Source organism: Staurois parvus, unplaced genomic scaffold (assembly GCF_062004578.1).
Source record: "Staurois parvus isolate SC_StPar_1 unplaced genomic scaffold, SC_StPar_1.0 ptg000216l, whole genome shotgun sequence".
In the NCBI taxonomy this organism is placed as follows: domain Eukaryota; kingdom Metazoa; phylum Chordata; class Amphibia; order Anura; family Ranidae; genus Staurois; species Staurois parvus.
The window spans coordinates 1,493,730-1,516,265 of record NW_028318012.1 but is presented as its reverse complement, the minus strand read 5'-3'; the positions used below and the strand labels follow the sequence as shown (position 1 = coordinate 1,516,265).

Genomic DNA, 22,536 nt, shown 5'->3' with positions numbered 1-22,536 from the left:
TAATTCCATACAAAAAATCTGACAGACTGCCTGTACTGATGTTGATTGATGGATTGACTTTAGTACAACCAGCTTACCCAAAGATGGATCAAATCTTGGCATGTCCCTGCTGAACCGACTGAGATTCAGTCCATCTATGGCTGGCTTAAGTCTTCTCTTATTAACCCATGGGAGAAGAAAAAACTTGATTCCTCCATATACTCTAAAGAGTGTGGATGGAGGAATCTCCTCTGCTGGTGTTCGTATTCAAGCAGCCGCGGCATCCAGATCTGCTTGAACACTTTTACAGTAATTGCATCTGGTAGAATGCTGTCACTGTTTCCAACTTTCCACCCAGCTCTTTTCAATTTCTCATTCGACTTTTGTGGAGCTGGGTGGTGCCTACAGGATCACCAAGGGCTCAGATTTTTTCTGAGTTAGCAGGAATGTGCCAGTATTTGATCTGTGTATGATCAGCTTAACTATCCCTCAATGTATTTTTCATAATGTTGAAAAAAAGTTGGGAATTCCAACTGCAAGAGAATGATGCCTTCATTCTGGTCTTGTGGACGGGGCAGAGACAAAGACTACTTCTCTGGATTCTAGACCATGTTTAATGTAAAGTGGAAGCAAAGCTCTGCTGTAACAAACAGCAAGCAGACTGTTTTTTATTGCACAAGAGATATGCAATGACCTGCCTGTCTTTTCGAGCACTGTAAAGGGAGCTGCGCATGCGCAGCTTAGCTTACAGTGCAGGGCCAGTCTTTGAGTACTGCGATTACTATCTCCTGCACATACGTAGGAGTGACATCATCCTTTGCTGGCTAATGAAAATGCCCAAAAACCGGCACACAGAAGAGGATGTCTGCGCTGGTGGGGGACCATTGAAAAGGTAAGTTTAACCTGTTTAGTTCCATTTTAGCTACTTAGGCAAATCATTTGCCCTTTTGATAGGACTAGCTTTAAAACTGATGAGTTTTCAAGCATTATGTTGCCTTGGTTGGTGTATTCGGGTAGACAGAATATGGAGCAGCTGTGCAAGGCAACCAATCAGCTTCTGTCTTTAGCTTTCCCTGAAATGAAAAACGAATAAAGCACAACCTTCTTTAGAGTGTACTCGCCTCAGTGCATAGCACCTAGTGGGGATCCTGTCTGCTCTTTCCTTCTTCTGCTATCTGCATGAGTCACTCTGACACCAGGCAATACATAGTGACAGGCTGCCTTTTCCAACAGCACGCAGCAGGTTATTGACAGCCTCAGATGTGCATGTTTCCCTATGAGACTGTGTAGGAAGAGCATGTCCATTATTTCCACTCAGGTCTCAGATTACAGTGAGCTGTGTGCTGTGCAGTGTGTAAAGTCCCATCTCTACCCCCTCTCTCCTGGAAGCTAAGAAATTCTAAATTTGTACTTTGAAAGACTTTGGAAGAGACAGGGCTGCACATAAACAGGTACAGTTTACGTAGAAAGATTTGCTTCAACTCTGTGTATCACCTGCGGATAGTCACTTCATTTGGCTTGTGTGTTTATTAACACTTTCAGCTTTGAAAATGAAAGTTAGAAGCTGATTGGTGCATGCATATCTGCTCCAGATTCTGGCTGCTCCAGTTTAGATAAATTCCCCTCCCTGTAGTTAAAGAAAAGCTACAACCAGATTTTTTTTTTTATTTAGTTGTGGAAGTTATGCAAATACCTAAATCTGTATTCATGTGATGCTCCAGAGGGGGAGAGTCCTTCTTTTGGTGCCTGTGTTGCTGCCTGGGTGACGTGGAAACTTCCTGTTAGTTGTTCAGTGGCAGGATCTTCTTTGGCTCCAGGAGACTGTAGCATTGTGATCAGGGGCGGACTGACAACTCATGGGGCCCCCGGGCAATAGGGGATCATGGGGCCCCTGTGTCCTTGCCCAAACTCAAAAAAGCCTATGAAAAAGGTACCAAGGTCATCTCATGGGACCCCCTACTGACCCTGGGCCCTCAGGCAGTGCCCGAGTTTCCAAATGGTCAGTCCGCCCCTGATTGTGATGATGTTGACATGGTTGGCAGCAGACATAGTCTCCTGCACTGCATCAATGGGCTTCACTAGGGGAAAGAGGCATCAGAGAGGGACACATGGCTGCAGTTTCAGGCGAGTGATAAAGGGGTTACAAAAATACATTTGAGAATGGGTAGGAATAGTGTGGGAGCTGAATGGGAAGGAGGATGGGGGTTAATGTGCAGCACAGTGGCTAAATGGTTAGCACTTTCGCCTGGCAGTACTAGGGTCGTTGGTTCAAATCCCAGCCACGGCACCACCTGCCTGGAGTTTGCATGTTCTCCCTGTGCCTGCGTGGGTTTCCTCCGGGTACTCCAGTTTCCTCCTACACTCCAAAGACATGCTGGTAGGTTAATTGGATCCTGTCTAAATTGCCCCTAGTATGTGTATGTATGGATGAATGTAAGTTAGGGACCTTAGATTGTACACCCCTTGAGGGTTAGGGACTGATGTGAATGTATAATATATATGTAAAAGTGCTGTGTACATATGCGTACCTGAAATAAAATGTTTGCCCAGAGATGGCCTCTGCATTCTTTTGCTGTAGTGTATATTTCTGACATTAAATTTTACCTGCAAATTTGCCTATGAAATTCCTACTACTACTAGACAAGGACTGCAGTAGCCATTAGGAAGATACATCGTAGTGTGACTCTCTCTCAATGTATACTTCTTGATGTTGAATAACAAGTTTGGGAGTCCAACTACAAGAGAGTGATGCCTTCATTTCGGCCTTGTGGGAGAAGCAGAGATAGAGACTACTGCCCTGAAATCTTACCAATGAACTCTCTAAACAAGTGGATGTCAACTTGGGAGCTAAAGGAGGCCTCAAAAACAGTCCTTGACATCACCAAAAGGCTGCTCATAATGTCCATTATACAATCACCGGCCACTTTATTAGGTACACAATTGCTTGGTAACACAAATTGCTAATCATCCAATCACCTGACAGCAACTCAATGCATTTAGGTATCTACACTTGGTGAAATGACTTGCCGAAGTTCAAACTGAGCATCAGAATAGGGAAGAAAGGGGATTTAAGTGACTTTGAATGTGGCATGGTTGTTGGTGCCAGACGGGCTGGTCTGAGTATTTAAAAAACTGCTGATCTACTGGGATTTTCACGCACAACCATCTCTAGGGTTTACAGAGAATGGTCCAAAAAAGAGAAAATATCCAGTGAGTGGCAGTTGTGTGGATGAAAATGCCTTGTTGATGTCAGAGGAGAATGGGCAGACTGGTTGCTGCGACATTTAGAATAGGATCAGATTTTGGCATAAACAACAAGAAAGCATGGATCCATCCTACCTTGTATCAACGGTTCAGGCTGGTGGTGGTGTAATGGTGTGGGGGAGATTTTCTTGGCACTAGCAAGGTGTACTAATAAAGTGGCCAGTGAGTATGTGAGTCCTCATGCACATGGGATGTTTTGATAATGTAATGGTAATGTTAGCTGTGTAAAGTCCCGTTAAAATAAGTTTTTCACCTTTTTATTTCTTTACAGTTTTTGCATTAGCGTTTTGCTGTGTTTAGCGGCATTTTTCCGCGTTTGCGGTTTTTAGCTTTTTTTAAAAATGTTTTTGGTTAAAAAAAGTCCAAAAATGCCGGTTTGCCGTGTTTTACCGCGTTTTGCAGTGTTTTTCAGTGTTAGAGTGTTTTTACAGTGAGAAAACCTCCTCTAAAAATCCACTAGTCCTGGGTTTTTTTTCCAGCCAAAAAACATCCCAGACAATGTTGATTACAGTCTACGTGCGCATGGACACATAGGATAACATGCTGGGGGTGTACTAGCTGTAGAAAAAAATGCTAAAAGCCAAAAACAGCCGCTGTAAACATGTCCCGTGTGCATGAGGACTTATGCTTGAGAGGACTGTCTAAAACTCCAGACCTAATAGAGGAAATGAGGGTCCGAGAGTGTGCACATGGTACATTTTTGGCTGGGGATGACTGCAGAAGACAATGTGAAACTGGGAACATGATACATGATGCTAGTAGAGATCAATGCTATTACACTAATAAACGTTCCCACTACAGACTGCTGAGGTCCGAAGGCCACACATCATATACTAAAGGGCTTCAGGTTGGGCACCAGGGCCCTAAACGTTGGTTAAAGTAGATGCCTCCTTTAACCCCTTGCCTACCGGGCACTTATACCCCCTTCTTTACCAGGCCAATTTTCAGCTTTCATCGCTGTCGCACTTTGATTGACAATTGCGCGGTCATGCAAGATTGTACCCATATGAAATTTTTATCTTTTTTTTCTCACAAATAGAGCTTTCTTTTGTTGGTATTTAATCGCTGCCGGACACTTTACTTTTTGCGCTATAAACAAAAAAATGTGCAATAAATTTGAAAAAAAAAAAAGTTTCTTTGTCTATTATAAAATTTTTCAAACAGGTAATTTTTCTCCTTCATTGGTGTGCGTTGATGAGGCAGCACTGATGGGCACTAATAGGCAGCACTGATGGGCACTGATAGGCGGCACTGATAGGCAGCACTAATGAGGTGGCACGGATAGGCAGCACTGATAGGTGGCAATGATAGACAGCACTGATAGGTGGCACTGACTGGCATCACTGCTGGGCACTGACTGGCGCAACTGCTGGGCACTGGTGGGTGGGACTGGTGGGCACAGGTGGGTGGCACTGGTGGGCACAGGTGGGTGGCCACAGGTGGGTTACACTGCTGGGCACAGGTATGTGGCACTTCTGGGCACAGGTGTGTGGCACTGCTGGGTGGCACAGGTGGGTGCACTGCTGGGCACAGGAGGGTGCACTGCTGGGCACAGGTGGGTGCACTGCTAGGCACAGGTGGGCGCACTGCTGGGCACAGGTGGGCATAACTGGTGGGTGGCACTGCTGGGCACCGATCATCAGGGCCCTGATGATCGGAGCCGATCCCTGCTCTGACAACTGCCGGTTCTCGGCTGTACTTTCCTTGCACTCTGACAGCGTGAGGAAAGTGCAGCCGAGAACCGGCAATTGCATTTTCCGGTGATCAGCGTGTCGTTGGACATGGCTGATCACGTGGTAAAAGGCCGCTGTGATTGGCCTTTTACCACATCACGTGATCAGCTGTGTCCATAGGACACAGCGATCACGCAGATCGCCGGGGGAGTGCAGGAGAGTGCGTTCTGGGAGGACGTCATATGACACCCTCCCAGAACTAGCCGGCCGCAGTGTAGCCATCATTTGGCTATCTGCGGTTGGCAAGTAGTTAAAGTGTTACTAAACCCACAACAGTAAAATCAGTCTGTATATGCAGTACAGCATGCTTGATACTCACTGTGGAACCTAAGGGGTTAATCCTCTGCATTTGGTAAAATTGCTGTTTGATCCTGACTTCTCTGATCCTCACCTTCTTCCAGTGTCCCCCTCTTATCTCCTGATAAGACATATCGTGTGGAGACACTCAGTTTGGTGTGTATTGCTAGAGAGGTTTTTTATTTTCTTGGGAGGGTGCTTGTGATCAGCACAAGGCCAATCAGCACTGTCCAGACAGAGGTTAGGGGTTCTACATCCTCCTAGAACAAAAAGAAAACTCCTCCTACAAGCTTTAACCAGTGCTCTGCTGAACACTGATAGAAGTCACACGACTGCTCTAACTGCTGATGAGAAAAGGTATTTAGCAGTTTATATTTACTAAAATAATTGCACTACCATGTAATGTGTACTGTGGGAGACCAGACAGAGAAAATGCAGGGTCCTGGGTTTAGTAACACTTTAAATTCTGTAATTTTGGGATAGATAAGGAGGAAGGTTTCTCTTTTAGTTAAAATAGGAAATGTTTGCTTGTACTCCCTAATGCCGAATATTTATTTGCAGTCTAGTTGCTGACACTGTGGTATTTAACTCTGCTTTCAACATGGAGTCTTTCCTGACCTCTATCGGTACTTTCCTGAAGATGATACCAGACCATCGACCACGAGATCTGGAACGTATTATTAGGCCCAAATGTCACGTCATTTACTTTCCAATCTGGTTTCCTGATGTCAGCCGGTAAGGTACTTTCATGCTCAATTTTTTGCTGTTGTTGCATCAAGACTTTATCCATTTATTTTCTTCTCCTGCTAGGTAAATACCCGTTACACTTGAATAATTGTATAGTATACGATGGGATTTAAGGGCAAGGCAAGACAAAATAAAAGTGTACAAAGAGAGGCATGCACCACTGCTCCTCTGATCTGCACTGTCTGTAACTATAGATCTAAACCTGGCCTCAGTTCCCCTCCCAACCCTAATACCCAACCCCCTCCCCCCTTCTCCACATCTTTTTTAATATTATTTTTACAACTGTTTCCAAAGTCTTCTGGCCAGTCATATGACCATCTGTCTGTACTGTTTGCAGGGCACCATGATGACGTCCCCTCAGGGGATGGGCCCCTGGCGCCTTGCATTTGCACTGCGTTCTCACTTTATAGTATACAGAGTGTGGGTGATAAAAAGGAGTACAGTGACTCCCACAACAATCTTTTAGGACAGCGTGGGGTAGATTTACTAAGGACAAATAGACTGCACATTCTAAGTGCAGTTGCAGTCATTTTCCCAAGAGCTTAGTAAATGTGGTAAAGCTTTACTTTGTAAGGAATACCCAATCAGGTGCAAGGAAAATAAATACAACAGCATTTTTGCTTGCTCAAGAATGAATGATGGAAATCAGCAGAGCTTTACCACATTTACTCATCATATAAAACGAGTGTAACTGTACTTGCAGTGTATGGTCTATTTGCCATTAGTAAATCCATCCCTATGAAACAAAAATAAATGAATACCACTATATATAAGGCAAATGCAATATGCCATGCATTCATCTCACAAGGTAGGTGCAAGATGTTCAAATAAGAGACATAGGGGGTTATTTATTAAAACTGGAGAGTGCAAAATCAGGTGCAACTCTGCATACAGACCAGGCTTTATTGCCAAAGCTTGATTGAACAAACTAAAATTAGAAGCTGATTGTCTACCATGCACAGCTGCACCAGATTCTGAGTGCTCCTGTTTTATGCAGGCCATAGATGGGTCGAAAATCGGCCGATGTTCTGTTCGTTAGTGGGCTAATTGTTCGGCCATTTTTCGGTATTTTGGCAGATTTTTTTTATCGGTAAAGTTGGAAAAAAATCGGCCGATTTTTGCGGCAGTTATGGGCAAATCTGCCGATCTTTTTACCGATAAAAAAATCTGCGCATGAGCAGTGACCTGCAAGAGGAAGACAAAAAGAAGAGGATGAAGAAGAGGATGAAGAAGAGGAAGAAGAAGAAGAAGAGGATGAAGAAGAGGAAGAAGAAGAAGAGGAGGATGAAGAAGAGGAAGAAGAAGAGGAAGCAGAAGAAGAAGAGAATGAAGAAGAGGATGAAGAAGAGGATGAAGAAGAAGAGGAAGAAGAGGATGGAGAAGAAGAAGAAGAGGATGGAGAAGAAGAGGATGAAGAAGAGGATGAAGAAGAAGAGGAAGAAGAAGAGGAGGATGGAGAAGAAGAAGAAGAGGATGGAGAAGAAGAAGAAGAGGAGGATGAAGAAGCTGAAGAAGAGGATGAAGAAGATGAAGAAGAGGATGAAGAAGAAGAAGAAGAGGATGATGAAGAAGAGGATGAAGAAGAAGAAGAGGATGAAGAAGAGGAATTCCAGTCCGGCAAAAAGTCCCTGCAGAGAGCTCCGCTATTTCTTTGACATTTATAGCGGTTGTAACAATGTATCTATTTGTTTCCGAATAAAAACATCTGTATCCTAAATGGATACAAATAGATACATTGTTGCAACCGCTATAAATGTCAAAGAACTGTCAAAGAAATAGCAGAGCTCTCTGCAGGGACACTTTTTGCCGGCTGTAGATGGGATGAAAATCGGCCGATTTTTTTTTTTATCGTTCCTGGTAACGTCGGCTGCTTGAATGACCAATTTTTTGTTTTTTTAAAGAAAAATCGTCCGGTTTTCTCCCCATCTATGGCCTGCATTAGTCTTCCCCATAATCGTGCATGCAGAATGCAAACTGCAGGTATAAAACATGGACATCCGGTGTAGCTGGAGGTGGGGGATAACCTTTCATGGTATAACCCCTTCGTCCAATTCATCCCCACCTCCAGGTACTGTAGACTGAATATATAGCATATTGCAATTACATTATATATAGTGGTATCCTTGTTACTGAGATGGCTTGTGTGGTCACTTGTATTCAAGGTTTTCATACCACTTTAGATTTTTAAACACTATTTATGTGTGCTAGCTTTATTGAAGGAGAAGAATGGCCAAAGCTATTTTGACTGTAGTTATTTTATTTATTTCAGGTACTTTTATAGCACTGTCAATTTACACAGCGCTTTAGATATATATATATATTATACAGTCACATCAGTCCCTAACCCTAGATTGTAAGCTCCAAGGAGCAGGGCCCTTTAATCCCTCTTGTATTGAACTGTATTGTTACTGTACTGCCTCCTTCCATAATTTAAAGCGCTGTGCAAACTGTTGGCGCTATATAAGTCCTGTATAATAATAATAATAACCCTCAAGGGGTGTACAATCCAAGGTCCCTAACTTACATTCATACATACTAGGGCCAATTTAGACAGGATCCAATTAACCTACCAGCATGTCTTTGGAGTGTGGGAGGAAACCGGAGTACCCACGCAGGCACAGGGAGAACATGCAAACTCCAGGCAGGTGGTGCCGTGGCTGGGATTTGAACCAACGACCCCTAGTACTGCCAGGCAGAAGTGCTAACCATTTAACCACTGTGCTGCCCGGATCACAGGAGTGCACTTAGTTCTGCACTCCTGAGGCCCGTTTTGATGTCACTTAGTTGGTCCAGACTCTGGAAAGATCCCAACTCTAATGTCAGGATCCACCCAGATTCCTAACCAGCATCTGGCTCAGCCTCTCAGCGAGCTTCTGAGAGCCTGGGCCAGTCGCCAAGTTCCCCCCCACAGCCCGGCGCTCTGGTGAGTGCTGGGGTGGTATAGCACAGAGCTGGTCACTGACAGTCACCAGTGCTCTGCAGACTGAAGACTGAGATCTGAGAGATCAGTGGTGTTTGACCGCTCAATTCTTGGCTTTATATGCGGTGGGGGACAGATGTAGTATCAGACCAGTGCTGCATCCACCTAGGCAAGTATGTATGTATGTATGTATGTAGTTTTTGTTTTTTGAAACCCACTTTCTCTTCATTTTTGTTATGTTGATCAGAGCATCCATTTGTATTTGCTGTGCATATATTACCAGTAAATCTGAAAATTTTAATAGAGCAAGAACAACAAAGCAAGGTGATAAATCATGAATGATGGAGATCAGTCATTAAATATCATTAAAATAAATAAACTTGTAGATTTGCCACAGAGAGCACACATGAAAAAAATAAAAGGTAAGTGTACACATAAAAAACTTCTAATGACCTTGCCTAATGATTCTCTGCACTATGTGAATAGCCCCTGAGTTCATTTAGTTAACGGATTGCACCGCGCCTCTGTAACTAGCTGAGTGGAAATTGAGACGAGAAAGGTTAAGGGATTGCTGTGGCCAAACAGAGATTTATAAAGCCAGCTCTTAGCCCTGAGTGTTTTTGAGTTATTTTCAAATGGTAATTTGCTTTATCCAAACCAAACGCATATAGTGTAAGTAAGTGATTATTTGCATGACTGACAATCATTTCCCTGCCTGCAGTCTTTTTAAAATGCATAATTTTGCAGAGATGCAAAATAAAATAGAAAAAAAAATTCTCAAGGCTAAAAGAAGTTAGGTGATTTATTTTGTGCTATGTCTGACCTCTAATTTTATTTCTCTTTTCTCCTTAACCCTTTTTTGTGTTTGAAAATGCTATCCTGCCTCTCAAGTTCTTCAAGGTATTTCTGTTTTTGGCAACTGTAGAACTGTGTCTAGTATTTTCATTGCCTGTATGGCAAAGGTTCGTTGCTGCTGAATAAAGGAATTGATGGCACATCAACCATATTAGCTCTGTTTATTATCTCACCGCTGTTGGTGCTTTACAGGTTGACATATTTTCATAGTTTCCATGTATGTTATAACGCATACAACCGGTGTTGCCAAACATGTCTTAGACCAGTGAATGGAGATATTACCAAAGAATTTAAACCAAGTAATTCAAGCCAAGAGCCAGCAAAAGTCAGCTGTTTCCAAAACTAATGATGATTCCAGTGGACAGAATTATTTAGTGTCCCCTCCAGAAGCTTGCAGTGAGGTAATACATTTGAGGGGAGTGTGAATCCATCCTTTTTGCTTTATATCAGTAGGGCAGAGCTGAAAATTCTGAAGGCAATATTTCTCCACGAGAGTTTCTGAGAGATGCAAGAAGCCAACATATTATTTCTTTAATAATCTAATGCTAAAGCCTCTGGCCATGCAGGTTCTGGCAGTGGAATAATGAATAGTGGAATGGTGTTTAGATGGGAAAGGAGAGGGTCTGCTGATATAGGCAACGGTCAAGGCCCACTATACAACTTGGCACAAGTGGTAATTTTATTTCCTAGCTCTTTGTTAAACGCTGTTATTTATTTGAAGCTCCATTCAACTCTAAAGCTGGCCATCAATGATGCAATTTTCTTTCCTGCAACCTGTGATTGCAGGAAAGAAAGTCGCTTGATTCCCCTATCAGCACAGTCAGTGTTGATGGGGGAATCCCACCTGTGGAGCTATTGTGTTCAGGATGGCTCTCCGCCAGGAGAACACAATGATTACTACTAGTGGCTATAGCCGCTGACAATAATGGCATGAAAAAAGCTGACATGCTGGCTCTACCCAAGTCGTACAACAGTTGAATTGGGTACAGTCAGCCTGCCCATAGGTGGTTTGAATTTCAGCTAGTGCAGAATCGGCTGACATTCAAACCATTTATAGCCAGCTTAAATGTTTGGAATGCCATGTACTTCTTGGACCTAAAGGATATCTAAGTTGATCACTGTATCTGTCACCCATCAAGTTGTACACGGAATCAAATCATTGGATCTTTCATGGAGTTATTTTGGACTCTACACTTTTATGTTTTTTTTCATTGTTGTGGCATTTTTTGTCACTTTTTAATACGTTGGTTATATGTCATTTTTTTCACTCTTCCCATTTGTCGTAATTTACCCACTTTATTGCTCATCACATTTCAATTTTTGTCCTATGTTTCTGAATGCATTTTTGATCACGTTTTTGCTGTTACGTTTTCACATTTATGGTTCTATGGTTCTAATTTTATATTTATTCGTTCACCTGTGTTTATTTCACACTTTGTTTTTACCATATGAATATCAGTAGTGCAGCACCCCTACTTATTCAATTTTTCACTATTGCTTAGTTGGGTGTTCTCCCCTTTTTTTCATCCCACCTAGGAGTCCTGTTATATATATTTTTTGGATCTAAGATCACATATTTGTTGACACACCTTTTTCTCGCTTTCAAGTTTTTCACTTTTATTATTATTATAATACAAGATTTATATAGCGCCAACAGTTTGCTCAGTGCTTTACAATATATAATGGGAGACAATACAGCAGCAGTACAGTTCAATACAAGAGGGTTAGGAGGGCCCTGCTCCTTGGAGCTTACAATCTAAGAGGGAACTTTTATTCTTTTGTTTTGTTTTTGTGTGAACTAATATTATTTATTATTTTCTTGTTATACATAGGATTAGTGCAGCACTTTTTGTTCTACAGAAAACACTTGCTGATCATGCCAGAAATACAGAGTCCTTGTCAGTTCCTGTGAATTCAGCTGAATTCACACAATGTTACCTTCCTTCCCAGCTACAGTATGTGCTGTGAACTACAAATTGCCCTCCTTGATTGTAATATAATGATGAAAGGAGGAAGATGTGTTTTGTAGTACAAATCAGGAGCACAGCCTAGTGTGAAAACCTTGGCTTCCTTTATAGATACAATGGAGTAAGTGAACATAGCTAACCAGAGACAATAAATCTGTTATTTGCAGGATTTCCAGTTGAAAATAAATGAAAAGTAAATGCAGCCACATCATCAATGAACTGGTAAACCACATTACTTTTTTATTTTTGGGTTCAGATAGATTTCCCCTTATACTATGGTACAAGGTTTCAGTCCGCTAAGCTTGTCTGCATATTTTCAAGTGCTGCAATCATTTGTATCATCTATCAGGACTTGAGGAGGTAAGGTAGACCTATACTCCAGTGTTCAGATTGATTCATTCTTCTATTCAGCTGAGATTGTGAGAACTTTCAAGGTTTGCAATGGAGCCATCATTCTTATCAGACTGTATTGCTTTATGAGTTGCAGACCTCAAACAAACATACCGCCAGTGAAAGATCAGGAAATGGTCCCAATGCTATCCTCCTTCTAAAAATACAGGATGCTTGTCTGTTATGGATGTCCAATTAATTATTACTATTACAGTCAGGTCCATAAATATTGGGACATCGACACAATTCTAACATTTTTGGCTCTATACACTACCACAATGGATTTTAAATGAAACGAACAAGATGTGCTTTAACTGCAGACTGTCAGCTTTAATTTGAGGGTATTTACATCCAAATCAGGTGAACGGTGTAGGAATTACAACAGTTTGCATATGTGCCTCTCACTTGTTATGGGACCAAAAGTAATGGGACAGAATAATAATCATAAATCAAACTTTCACTTTTTAATACTTGTTTGCAAATCCTTTGCAATCAATTACAGCCTGAAGTCTGAAATGCATAGACATCACCAGACGCTGGGTTTCATCTTTGGTGATGCTTTGCCAGGCCTCTACTGCAACTGTCTTCAGTTCCTGCTTGTTCTTGGGGCATTTTCCCTTCAGTTTTGTCTTCAGCAAGTGAAATGAATGCTCAATCGGATTCAGGTCAGGTGATTGACTTGGCCATTGCATAACATTCCACTTCTTTCCCTTAAAAAACTCTTTGGTTGCTTTTGCAGTATGCTTTGGGTCATTGTCCATCTGCACTGTGAAGTGGCGTCCAATGAGTTCTGAAGCATTTGGCTGAATATGAGCAGATAATATTGCCCGAAACACTTCAGAATTCATCCTGCGGCTTTTGTCAGCAGTCACATCATCAATAAATACAAGAGAACCAGTTCCATTGGCAGCCATACATGCCCACGCCATGACACTACCACCACCATGCTTCACTGATGAGGTGGTATGCTTAGGATCAGGAGCAGTTCCTTTCCTTCTCCATACTCTTCTCTTCCCATCACTCTGGTACAAGTTGATCTTGGTCTCATCTGTCCAAAGGATGTTGTTCCAGAACTGTGAAGGCTTTTTTAGATGTCGTTTGGCAAACTCTAATCTGGCCTTCCTGTTTTTGAGGCTCACCAATGGTTTACATCTTGTGGTGAACCCTCTGTATTCACTCTGGTGAAGTCTTCTCCTGATTGTGGACTTTGACACACCTACCTCCTGGAGAGTGTTCTTGATATGGCCAACTGTTGTGAAGGGTGTTTTCTTCACCAGGGAAATAATTCTTTGGTCATCCACCACAGTTGTTTTCCGTGGTCTTCTGGGTCTTTTGGTGTTGCTGAGCTCACCGGTGCATTCCTTCTTTTTAAGAATATTCCAAACAGTTGTTTTTGCCACACCTAATGTTTTTGCTATCTCTCTGATGGGTTTGTTTTGTTATATTCAGCCTAATGATGGCTTGCTTCACTGATAGTGACAGCTCTTTGGATCTCATCTTGAGAGTTGACAGCAACAGATTCCACATGCAAATAGCACACTTGAAATGAACTCTGGACCTTTTATCTGCTCATTGTAATTGGGATAATGAGGGAATAACACACACCTGGCCATGGAACAGCTGAGAAGCCAATTGTCCCTTTACTTTTGGTCCCTTAACAAGTGGGAGGCACATATGCAAACTGCTGTAATTCCTACACCGTTCACCTGATTTGGATGCAAATACCCTCAAATTAAAGCTGACAGTCTGCAGTTAAAGCACATCTTGTTTCATTTAAAATCCATTGTGGTGGTGTATAGAGCCAAAAATGTTAGAATTGTGTTAATGTCCCAATATTTATGGACCTGACTGTATATGGTATTTATATGATGCCTACAGTTTTTGCTGTGCTTTACAAAATAAAGGTAGTCAATGCAGTTACAGTCCAGTCCAGTACAAGACGATTAGGTAGGCCCTGCTCTTGGGAGCTTACAATCTAAAAGGAGGGAAAATTATTTAAAAGAAAATAACTTTTAGGGATGAGGTCATGAAGGAAATGGAAGCTCCGTTTTCAGGTCAAAGCAGGATAGTCTTTCCCTGAAGAGAAGAGTTTTCAGGGATCACCCAAAGGCAAAGAGAGTGAGAAATAGTTGGACAAATTGGGGTTGGGAGTTCCAGAACATAGGAGAGGCTCTGGGGAAATCCTGAAGGCAAGCATGGGAGATGGAGATGAGGGAAATACATAGCAGGAGAACTTGGGAGGAACTGACTTAGAACAGACTTGCAACTAAAGAAATTTTTTTTTAGGTAACTCCCTGTTCTGGGTTAGTACCTGCCTGGAAACAAGCATTTGTAAAATAAAAAGGCAGCAGTAGCAGCCTCCATGTTTCCATCAGGAAAGGTTTTTTCTTTACCGTACATCAGGGGGCACAGAGCAGGCTATTCATGAGTATGTGGCGGTTATATGCCAGCTATAGGTGAATGGACACTGGCCAACCAATCAGAGAGGAAGTCCTACCCTATATAACTGTTCCTACACAGGAAGTACTTCAGTTTTTTTCGCCAGTGTCTATAAGGTGGATGGTCCCTGGAAGTGTTGCTTGTGCTCCTGGAGCAAGGTCTAATACGTTTCCTTTGAGAATCATGGACTTTAATCAGATCCATTCAGAAAGCTGGACAGGGAGAAGAATCCTCAGGGATTTGCCTGTAATGCAGCCTTACGGCGCCTGACCCTGCATAGCTGGAACCCTGTGTAGTTTAAATCTGACCAAGGCACTTTCAATTGGGATGCTAAATGGGTCAGAGGCAGTGGCCCCACATTATGGGGACCAGGTCCTTGAAGGTCTGTATGACAATGCCCGCCATGATGGGCGAACGTTGGTGCGTTGGACGGAGGTCAAGGACCTGCAGCGTGACTGGTAAGCTATCACTTTTTTTTTTCTCTCTGTAAAAAAAAAAATGAAACATAAAAAAAACAAAGCTCAAATTTGGAGGGAAAAGGAGAGGTATTGTTTGTTTGGCCAAAGTTTCCACCAGGGGGAGTGCTTACAGGATTTTAGTCCGGGACATGCTGTTGTTTCTGTTGGGGCCAATAGAGGGAGCATTCTGGTCCCTGGAAGTGCAGCCGGCTATCAGCCGTGGGACGCATGCACGGCGGGGTGAATGCGCGCGCACGAGGATCGTGTGCACATGCGCATTAGCCGTCTTAAACAGAAGTTGGCTAGGAGGCCTGGGTACATGTGGGCTGCTGCTGGTAGATTACTGTGGCTGGAACACAGAGCAGGCTATTCAGTAGGGCATGTGAATACTCCCTTGAGGGGGAAGAAGCGTTGGCCAGTCAGGAGCTGCCTTTGGTGGCCCATAAGGTCAGCAATTTGCATTGAGTGTTTCCTTCAGCACACTACTTGCACAGCTGTAGCTTGTGGTTCGTGTTTACTATTGGAGGTGCACAGGTTTTTATGCTATCTGAAGTAATGTCTTACAGAAAGCGGAGTGAGGGGAGGCACAGCAGGAAGGGGCACTAATGTGCCGCCGCCAGGTCCTGAGGAACCTACCCGAGTGTCCGTTGTAATATCCTCTCCTGAGAGGCCAGAAGTGACTGGAAAGTCTGATCCAATGCGTTTATCTGGCATTGTGGCTACTACTGGGGCATCTGCCTTGGCATATGTAACCAAGAATGATCTTGCTTCAGCCTTAGTAGGAACCTTAGATAGAAATCTCTGAGGTTACTTATTCTTCTCTGGGCTCTTTGGAGCCTCCACAGAGTACTCAGGCCTTTCCAGTGCATCCTCTTTTGGAGCAAATTATGTATGTTGAGTGGGATCACTCTTTTTGTTCTATCAAAGAGGTTTTTTTTTTGTACCCCATGGAAGAGATGTTTGTTAATAAATGGGATATGCCTGTAGTGGATGCAGCTGTTTCATCCCTGAATAATATTTTAACCACTTGCCGTCTGCCTGCTGTTTTTAAACGGCAGGACGGTGGCACTCCAGGGGTGGGTTGCCGTTCATAAACGGCACCTGCCATTTCTAGCTGTGCGCGCTTCCTGGGAGCGCGCAGCACTGCGATCCGGTTCCCGCTGTGTCCTCCGGACACAGTGAAACACCGATCGTCGGACAGGATCCCGATCATGTGATCACTGATTGGCCAATCAGTGATCACATGCAAAGTAGTAAGCAAGATGTCACTTGTGACATCATTGCTTACTACTTGTGAAATCTGTGAATGATCACAGAGGTCACATGGTACAAGGCTATTCACAACAGCCTTGTACCATGTGACAATCTGTGACAAATCACAGCTCACTCAGTATTTCTCATCTACCAGGCAGTCCAAGCCTGCAGGGTTAGAACTCAGAATCAAAACCCGAGGAGGCCATGAGTTCAAAAGTCATCCACGGCAGATCCAAAGTTCACCTCCTTATGAAGGGACGCCCCCACTTTTTTGGGTGGGGGGAATGCTTTTGAATTTTACTGCTGCCTGGAGGGCTCTAATCCAAGGCAAGTGAGTAATTTCCATGATTTCTCTGGGGTACAGACTGGAATTTCGAGTCTTCCCCCTCCCCGGTTTCTAAAATCAAATGTACCGATGAATCCAGAGAAGAGAAGAGCTTTGTTATTGCCTCAGGGGGTGATCATGGAGGTTCCAGCGGAGAAGGGTTTCAGGGGTTTTATGCAAACCTGTTCACAGTTCCAAAGTCAAATGGGGCTATTGGCCCATTTTGAACCTCAAGGGGCTAAATCAGTTTTTAAATTTCCGGTCTTTTCGTATCAAATCGGTTTGGTCAGTAGTGGCCTCTTTACAGGAAGGATATTTTTTTTTACCTACATGTTCCAATATTCATTCCTCACCAAAGAGTTCTGCGATTTGCAGTAGGGCTCAGCATTTCCAGTTCATAGCATTACTGTTTGATGCATTTTCACAAAAATTATGTGGTTCTTATGATGCAGAACAGCTGGGCTGGGTGCTCAACTCCAAGAAGTTGGTCCTGGAGCCAGTACAGAGCCTGGAGTATTTGGGGATGGTCCTGGACACGGTTCAGGCAAAGGTATTTCTGCCTCCAGGGAAACATTGCGCCCGGAGGAACAAGGTTTGCAGTTTAAAAGCCAACAGGTATCTTTCAATTCACCTCTGTATGAGGATGCTGGGGAAGATGGTGTCCTCATTCAAGGCTATTCCCTATGGCCAATTCCACTCCAGACCACTGCAAAGGAACATTCTGACTGTTTGGAACAAGAAGGTTCTGGCCCTGGATTACTGTATGTCTCTGTCTCCAGAGGTACTACGAAGCCTGAATTGGTATTTGTTGACTCACAATTTGGAGAGAGGGAGATCCTTTCAGGCGGTGGTGTGGAAATTTGTAACCACCAATGCGAGCCTCTCAGGTTGGGAGGCTGTCCTGGAGGAGGGCACAGTTCAGGGAATGTGACTTCCACGGGAAAGGGTTCTACCCATCAATGTCCTGGAACTTTGGGAGTGAGACTGACACTGAGGTATTGGACATCCAGGCCGATTCAGTCTGACAATGTCACAGCAGTGGCATACATCAACCACCAGGGCAGTACCAGGAGTCGAGGGACTCAGTAGGAGGTGAATTACATTCTGACCTGGGCAGAGATGTTCCAAGTTTATCAGCGGTGTTTGTTCCGGGGTTGGAAAATTGGCAGGTGGCCAGCAATTGATTCCAGGGAAATGGGCTTTGCATTCTGAGGTTTTCAAGAGAATCTGCCAGCAATGGGGTTCCCAAGACGTAGATCTATTGGCATCCATATTCAACAACAAAGTCGGATTTTTGCCTTCGTGATTCTTTGGAACCAGTTTTCACCGATTTATGTCTTTTCTCCGATTCAGCTGCTGCCATGACTCTTACGCAAGATTTTTGGTGTAGTCTATTCAGGTCATATTGATTGCTCCAGCCTGGCCCAGTAGGGCCTGGTACGCGGACATAGTAAAGATGGCAGTAGACGGGCTTTGACCCCTGTCGTGTCGGCCAGACTTGCTTTCTCAAGGTCCTATATTGCGCCTGGCTTTATGGTCGCTAAATTTGACGGCATGGCTATTGAAACCCATATCCTAAAGCATAGGGGAGTATTGGATTCTGTCATCCCCATCGTGTTGGTTGCTTGCCAGGTAGTCTTTAGGAACATTTATTACAGAACTTGGAAGGCTTACATTACTGGTGTGGGGTCCGGAAATGGCACCCACAAAAGTATGTGATTGGTGGGATTTTGTCATTTCTTCAAACAGGATTGGAGAAGAAATCGGCTGTTGGTATCATTAAGGGCCATTAGCTGTTTTTTTCCAGAGGCCCATTGAGTCTCACTTTTTGGTTTGCACTTTTTTTATAGGGAGTGATGCATATTTCTTCTCCTGTCAGGTTGCCTTTGTGTCCTTGGGACCTGAACTTGGTTTTGTAGGTTTTGCAGAAACCACCATTTGAGCCTATTAGAGAGATTCCACTGTTCCTGTTGACTCGTAAGGTTTCTTTTATAGTGGCAATCACTTTTGCAAGAATGGTGTCTGGGCTGGCAGCTCTTCCTTGCAGAGAACCATTTCTGGTTTTGCGTCACAGGGTGGTGTTGCGACCTCAACTGACTTTTTTTTACCAAAGGTGGTTTCTATTTTTCATCTCAATCAGGACATTGTTCTGCCTTCATTCTTTCCTAGGCCTCAGTCAGCAAGAGAAGGATTTTAGCATACCTTGGATGTGGTACGTGCTGTAAGGGTCGTCTTGAAGGTGACAGCACAGGTCAGGAGGTCAGATGCCCTGTTTGTGCTGCCAGAGGGGCCTAGGAAGGGGTAGGTGGCATCCAAGACGACTATTTCACATTGGATCCGCCAATTGATCATTCAAGCCTATGGTTTGAAAGGTAAGGTCCCACCCTTTCGGGTGAAGGCACTCTCTAGCAGGAGTGTGGGGGCATCTTGGGCAATCTGCCATCAGGTGTCAGTTGCTCATGTTTGCAAGGCCGCTACATGGTCTTCGGTTCACACATTTACAAGGTTCTACCAGGTGAATGTCAGAGCCAAAGAGGAATCTGCCTTTGGCCGCAGTGTTTTACGGATGGCTGAGTAGGTCCTAAGGGATTATTGTCATGGTGCCTCAAATTTCTTTATTAGTCATGAATAGCCTGCTCTGTGTCCCATGATTTACGGTAAAGAAAACTGGATTTTTTTCTACATACTTACCTGTAAAATCCATTTCTTGGAGTACATCATGGGACACAAAGGTACCGCCTCTCTTTCTGCAATTTCATTGCTAGCTACCAAAACTGAAGTACTTCCTGTGTAGAAGTTGTATAGGGGAGGACCTCCTGTCTGATTGGCTGGCCAGTGTCCATTCACCTATGGGTGTCATATAACCACCACATGAATAGCCTGCTCTGTGTCCCGTGATGTAGTCCAAGAAATGGATTTTTCAAGTAAGTATGTAGAAAAAATCAAATTTTCTAAGATATTCTATCAACCAGCTTTTGCAGGTATGAAGTGTAGGCCCCAAGAAACCTACTAGACCTTTCTTTCATAGTGCTATGCCATTATGGGTGGCAAAGTTCTGTAGCTTCTAGGTAGTTTTGGAGCTTGCAGCTAACTCCTGTCCTCACACTTCTCTGTTGACCCCTATGATGGACAGCATCACTGGCCAATAGAAATGCGCAGAACGCAGGAAGGGGTTGGCAAGCTGTGGCACACTCAAGAAGTGCCAAAGCTGTGGCTTTCAAAATGGCTTGAAATTAGCCATCAGTGGAGGGCTTAGTAGGAGGTTGCTATAGGTATGTTCCCCCCTTTTCATACTTTTAGTAGTTTGTCCTCCCCCCCACACAATGACAGAATCTTTAAGCTTCATCGTCATGTTGAATCGCTTAACAGTACCTAGCCTTTTCTGACTTGAGTATTCAGAAAGGCTTGAAAAAAGATAAACCGTTGGCGGGCACTGCAGCTTATGGAGATGAAACAGGTACAATGAGCAGGAAGAGATTAATGCATTGTGATGCTGTGAAAACTCCAACAAGGAAAATGCCTTTGTTGATATGGCAACAAAAGTTTTCTGTTTGGACAGCACCGACCAAAGTGCCGTTCTGTAAAGATATCCAGTGTAAAAAGTGCATCAAATTCCATCCGTCATCCAGATCCTTCCTGGAATATCATATCGCTGCAGCCGTTCAGAGGCTAGTTGGAGAGTTATTGTGAATATTTAATGGGCACAGAAAATTGTTCCAGTTACTGATCTGCTATTTTACAATACACCTTTTGCATTTTTTAGAAGCCGGAGAACAATACAACCACAAACGCTTGTCTCCTCTGGCGTTCCTTAATCCATGCCTGGGTAATGGAAAAGCCGTGTTCAAGGAAAACGTAGCAGAAAGGAGGTTTTTTTTAACGTGTTATTTTTCTGAAAACATCGTGGTGAAGAAATGTGAAAAAAAAGACATGCTAACCTCATTCTCGGCAGCCTGTTCCCAGATCAGAATAGAGAAGGGAAGTCTAATCCTCCTGTATTGCTGCACAATAGCGATGGAGTTTGTATTATTTAAAGGCTTAAGTGCCGCACTGAGTAGATGTGGCACTTAACTGTTTACAAGGAGGTACTTGAAATCATACACTGCAGCCTTTCTCAAGGCCTTGTGTAAGTGGCCTTGTTAAATCTTACCTTATCACCATATCTCTAGTCCTCTTTTGTTCTAGGTTGTCATGTAGATTACATTATACCTGCCCTTTTAGGGACAATTCACACTGACTTGTACTAAAATGCATGGAAAATGGATGTACATTTAAATCCATTTTAGTCGCACGCTGACGTCCATTGACATATATTTTGATGTACGTTGGCATACATTTTGCCTTCAGTTGACATGCGTTTTAGCGTGCGTTAAAGTGTACTGCATTTTCATAGGGTATCCTGTGCATTACATTACATATCTGTTTGCATGACACATCCGTTGCATTATGCTAAAATGCTTACATGTTGCATTGTAGCGCAACGCAGGTCAACGCAGTATCATGGTGTAAATAGGACACATTGGAAAGTATTGTTTCTGAGACATCCTTTCTTCCACACAGATCAAAGCACTGGTGTGAACTGAGCCTTAATAATTACCTTAAATAAAAACCTCTCCTGACGCTGACTCCCACCGTCTGACTGCTCTGCTGGCTTGACAGTTCTTAAATACGTAAGGGGCGGGGCCACCCAGTGACATCATGTTGAGGGCATGTGACCTGGTATGGTTCAGGAGGGGGTCGATCGTCCCCCCTTTTTCCTGACCTGCTGGGCTTCATGCTTGGATAAGGGTCTGGTATGGATTTGGGGGGGGGGGGGCCTCGCCATTTTTTTGCCGTGGGGGTTCCCCTCAAAATCTTAACCAGACCCAAAGGGCTTGGGATGGATGGATGGATGGATGGAAGGGGGGATCCCATGTAAGTGTTTGTATTATTTTGTAATTGCTCTAGTCAGCTGTAAACCTTTTTTTCATAAATTTGGAAATTACCTGCTGATCCATGGGCTGGAGTAGTGGAGTGGTGTTGATCCACTCAACAAACGATACGAGTGACCCAAGCCTTGCTGTTAGACTTCCACATAACGTTTAGCTGGCTCTTCTGCACCTTGCATTTCTTGAAGGCTCGTGGATTCTCGAAATGGTACTCAAGCAGGGGCTTGATTTTTAAATCCCCGTTTGCATTAGCACAAAACATGAGTGAGACGGTCTTTCATGGGCTTGTGACTGGGTATTGCATTTTCTTCTTCTGTAATGTAGGTCCTCTTTGGCATCTTTTTCCAAAAAAGCCCCATCTCATCGTAGTCACAAACTTGCTGCGGCAGGTAACACTCGAAAACCATGAGCTGCTGGAAGTTGGCAGCGAATGCCTCAGCTGATTTAGTGTCTGAACTAGCAGCCTCTCCGAGCCTCAGAACACTATAGATGCCACTTCTCTTCTTAAACTTATCAGACCATCCCCTGCTTGCCTTGAAGCTTTCTTCGTTTTTTGTTGACGTACGAGGCAGTTTACTTACAAGGTCGCCGTTCAAGGCCTTTGTCTTCTCGCAGATAATATTCTAAGACACAGCATCACCTGCTAGTTGCTTCTCATTTATCCAGACGAGAAGCAACTTTTCTACATCTTCCAGAACACGTGGCCGTTGTTCTTCATCGTGGCCATTGTTGCAGTACAGATGTTGACTATACATTACGAGGTGAGTAAGGCACACCGACTGAGACCGGGAGACGATTACCCACAATTCCGCAGCGAGAAAGAGAGAGAAGAACTATCGGCTCAGTTGTGACGTGATGCTTGGCAGAAGTACGTACTACTTGTTTTGCAAGACCACGCTCGTTTATCAAGTTAAAATTTATAAAAAATTTTTGCTCATCTTGCTCATCTTGCCAAACACTCACAGACCAAGTTGCTTGCA

At 43.5% G+C, this 22,536-nt stretch overlaps 1 protein-coding gene across 6 annotated transcripts in view; it reads left to right on the top strand.

The window, feature by feature from the left end:
* QTMAN (queuosine-tRNA mannosyltransferase) overlaps positions 1-22,536 on the top strand; it is a 400,061-nt gene that overhangs the window by 78,959 nt on the left and 298,566 nt on the right. For 5 of the 6 annotated variants that reach the window (XM_089679026.1, XM_089679024.1, XM_089679022.1 and 2 more), the window contains exon 4: positions 5,835-6,008. The exons of the other annotated variant lie outside the window; for it this stretch is intronic. In XM_089679026.1, coding sequence (XP_089535152.1) covers positions 5,835-6,008 — 174 coding nt within the window. The remainder of the gene's footprint in view (positions 1-5,834; positions 6,009-22,536) is intronic. 6 annotated transcript variants of the gene reach the window in all.